General features: G+C 34.2%; 1 protein-coding gene across 9 annotated transcripts in view; it reads right to left on the bottom strand.

The window, feature by feature from the left end:
- LOC116846727 (ankyrin repeat domain-containing protein 50) overlaps positions 1–4,302 on the bottom strand; it is a 692,623-nt gene that overhangs the window by 104,349 nt on the left and 583,972 nt on the right. For all 9 annotated transcript variants that reach the window (XM_032820946.1, XM_032820942.1, XM_032820941.1 and 6 more), the window contains one exon: positions 1,513–1,729. In XM_032820946.1, the coding sequence (XP_032676837.1) occupies positions 1,513–1,729 (217 nt within the window). The remainder of the gene's footprint in view (positions 1–1,512; positions 1,730–4,302) is intronic.

Below are 4,302 nucleotides of genomic sequence, written 5' to 3' on the forward strand. Positions count from 1 at the left end.
CAAAAAAAAAAAAAAGAGAGAATTTATATTACGACACTGGTTTTATTGTTGACAATAGAACAAATTAGGATGTTAATTTTTTATCTGTTTATTTTATTTTATTTATTTTTAGAACTGACAATTATAATATACTTGAAGGCCCCTGGCCTCTTGCATTGTCTCTTTTTAATTGTGTTAGAAGTGAAAAAATGCATACTAAAAGTTTTTGCGAAATATGTTAAAATAAAAAGATATATTTATAAAATAACATTTGCAATTGATTAAACAAATTTGTAAAATATTCCGTGCCCTTCCCTTTTTCTCTAACAATCAATAATTTAAAGTTAATTAACTTAAATAGAAATTGGCGAAGAAATAGATTAAGAAGGTTAATTGTATATTACGTTAATTTAAGACAAATTATTGATTGTTAGATCAAAAGAAAAGTGCACGGAATAACCTACAAATTTGTTTAATCGACTGCAAGTGTTACTTTATGGATATATATTGCAACACCCTTTTCCGCACAATCGACTCATGGATCGGGGATTGACAAACATTAAATTATTCTATTCTATCGACGGATTCGCGGTTCTAGTTGGCTCACTAATGTTGGACACCAGGTACAAGGAGGGTGTCAAATCTAAAACGCAGTCATCAGGGCCTCTAGGCCTATGAAATAGACCCGCGAGCAATCGTCCATTTCCTTCGCCGGCCGCGGCGAGTCGTATGTCCCGTCTGCCGCGACGTGCAGCTCTGATTGGCCTATCTATTTTATTTAATAACTCGAAATTTTATGTGGTTGTTCAAAAAAATGACTTCGACCATATTTTACACTTTTATCTGTTCTACTTATATTTTTTTTCTTGGACATCTTATGCCGGACATCTTGTATAATGGAAAAAATTGTTATTCTCGTCATTATAGAATTACTGTATTAAGTTATGTTTCAAAAACTTAAAAATTTATTCAAAATTGGACCAAATACGAATAATGTTGCATCGTTAAACGTTAGATTATATTTTTTACTATGACATTAAAACGACCGCTGCGACTCGATATATGAGCATCCGCAAGCCACGCCGCGCAGCGGATTATGACTTTGAGAGCGGAAATGAGTAAAAAGAAAAAGAGCTATATATGTACGATCTATATTAATACATATTGCGACTCTTTCTCTAATTTCTCAGACGGATAGTTGTCTGTCCGCCGCGTCGGCAAATTACCGTGGTTCCCGAAACGTGACTGTGGCACTAACAAGAGATGTTGTGCACCAGGTGCGGTACCTTCTCATCAAGACCGTACCTCCTCATCAAAGGATCGCCAAAATTTTCTAGAGTCGCGAGTCGAACCCCTAGATTTAGCGAAAAATCCCCTAATCTGTCAATATTGGCCTCGCATTACACTTGGTGCGTGACACTGTCGTATCTCTTGATATCCGTGTGCATGCGTGCTTTTATTTATCGATATCAATATCGATATCCTGTATATATCGATTAAAATTTATTATTTTCTTATATAATTATAACATACCTAGAGCTGTTGCGCCTTGATTGCAAGTATGTTCAGGAGTAGCACCATTTTCTAAAAGTAATCTAACGATTGCTGCATGTCCTTGCCAAGCAGCCGAATGAAGTGGTGTTCTATTTTCATTGTCACAAGCATTTACAGTAGCACCTCCTTCTGTTAACAACAATGCTACCATTTCCATATGTCCTTGCCAAGCGCTTACGTGCAACGACGTTCTACCCTGAAAAATATATAAATATTTTAATCTTTTTTACAAAATTCCTAATTGTATTGTCATAGTTCTTTAATATTATTTAATAATCAAGAGTCCACATTAAATTAGAATCGGAAATCATATTTCCGATTCTAATTTATAAACTATAAACCAGTTTTGTTTTCAGTCGGAATCGTAAACTATACTGAAAGAAGAATATATATTTCGAACGAAGCACAGGAATGGGAGTGTCCCAATTGCACACGGATCTGATTGCACACCACCAATCGGTGCTCTACGTTATCTAGTAAATTATTAAATCCAACTAGATCTAACCAATCATTGCACTCCGTGTCCAATCGGGCTGTGTGCAATCGGGCCTTGCTCACAGGGATCGCGCGCGCGTTTGATTCACCTCTTTTCATTTTCTATTATACTTACTGAATTCGATAATCTCAGTCAAAATATTCTTAATATTGGGAAAATTTTTTAGGTTAAATTAAGTTAGCAGACTAGGCGCAGCGGATGTATTTTGGATGTTTGTTCTATATGGATAGTAATATTACTGTGATGTGTTTTCACGAAAATTGTAATATTACTATAACATCTCAATAATATTATCTCAGTAATATTTCTGCTATATTTCATTGTAATATTGTAATGAAAATGTGATATTACTGTGATATTACTGTAATATTACGTGCTATGTGAGTAAGGTGCATATTAAATAAAAACAGCGCATAGAAGATTAAAAATTACTTAAGTTTGATAAAATTCCTTGATATCGAAAATAAAGTGACTTTTCAACTTCAGTAATATAATACCACTGTGATCAGAAAGTATCGGAAATGATTCAATAAAACATGATTTGGATTTATTCATCAAAATTTATTTCGTTCACTTCAAAGTAATCTCCTCCCATTACAATATACTTATGTCAATGTTTCTTCCAATCCTCGAAACATGCTTTAAAATCGTTTTCGTGAAACTCTTTTAGAACTCGTAGCGAATTTTTTTTATAGCATTAATTGTCTGAAAACAGTAACCACGAAGCGGAAATTTTAATCGAGGAAACGGGAAAAAATCACACCGTGCCATATAAGGTGAATACGAAATTTGTGAAACCATATTTGTTGAATTTTTGGCCAAAAATTTACGAACAACAAGAGCATTGTGAACAGGTGCATTATCATGGTGCAAAACCCAATGCAATGAGTTATTTCGTCACAAATTAGATCGTTTCTTATTAAATATTTTATGCAAACAACACAAAAGGCTCAAATAATATTTTTTGTTGACAGTTTGGTCAGTTGAAAGAAATTCATGATGCACAACATCACGTCAATCCAAGAAAACAGTCGACATTACTTTGATTTTTTATTGACTTTGACGTGGTCTTTTCGATATTGCTTCACCTTTCGAGCGCCATTCATTAAACTGTTGAGCTGTTTCGGTATCAAAAGCGTATATCCATGTTTCATCATCCGTAATGATGCGTTTTAAGAACGATTCGCCTCCAGAAAGCATTTCCGCGGTCACTTGAACACGTTGAAGTTTATAGAAAAATTCGTTTTCGGAACGACTCCAGAAGCGACGTGCCGCAAGCAGAAATGATTTTTTTTAAATTGCTTAAAAATATACAAATGATACTGGAACATCTTCAATAATGTCCGTTGTTAAACGACGATTACTGAGCACCAAATCTTTAATGTGAGTGACGTGTTGCTCATCAGTTGAAGTGGACTATCTATTTAAGCGTGGTTCATCTTCGACGCATTCTCTACCTTCTTTGAACATCTTGTTCCACTCAAAAACTCTTGTTTTTTTTATAGAGTATTGTCATCAACGAACTTTTGCAATATTTCCACTATTTTTGTAGCAGTAATTCCTTTGCAAAAATAAAATTTAATGCATATTCTTTGCTTAATTATATTCGATATTTTAGAAAATCGTCGGAGCAAAAATTCTTTACACACAATAAAAAATAAGCGTTTATTTGTAAACGAAAATAGGCACTGATATATAGATTGTAGCTACAAGTACCAACCTGGGGAAAATAGATAACAACGCCATCTTACATGCGCGCAATTTAAGTGAAATTAAATCATTTTCAATACTTTTTGATCACAGTGGTAAGGTGAACTCTTTCGGAAACAAAAGTGCACAATAATATGCGTTTGCTACTCGTTGAACAAAAACACGCGTCTACCAGCGAAGTGGTTAATAAGAAGAAGATACTACTGAAAATTGTCACATTTTTATACGTTCATGTTCATTCATAATTTTTATCCCGAATGTCTAGAAATAATTACTCTTGCATTGTAAATAGTGTTATCAACACCTAACGCCATCCTGCTTTGTCCTGCATTGACCAAATTAAACAGATGATGTTATGTCGAATAAATATGCGCGTTATACATCACGGGCATAGTTGTATTTATATATACATATATACAGGGTGTTGCATCAACATACAGATCAGTACGACGGGTTGTTTGCCCGTAAGGCGCGCGTGGCCGATAATGCAGGACCGATAATGCAGGGCTTGCCGATATAATTATATGCCTACTTTATATATATATATATATATATATATATAT

Source organism: Odontomachus brunneus, unplaced genomic scaffold (assembly GCF_010583005.1).
Source record: "Odontomachus brunneus isolate Ranch 3 - 2012 unplaced genomic scaffold, Obru_v1 Obru_scaffold_068, whole genome shotgun sequence".
NCBI lineage: Eukaryota > Metazoa > Arthropoda > Insecta > Hymenoptera > Formicidae > Odontomachus > Odontomachus brunneus.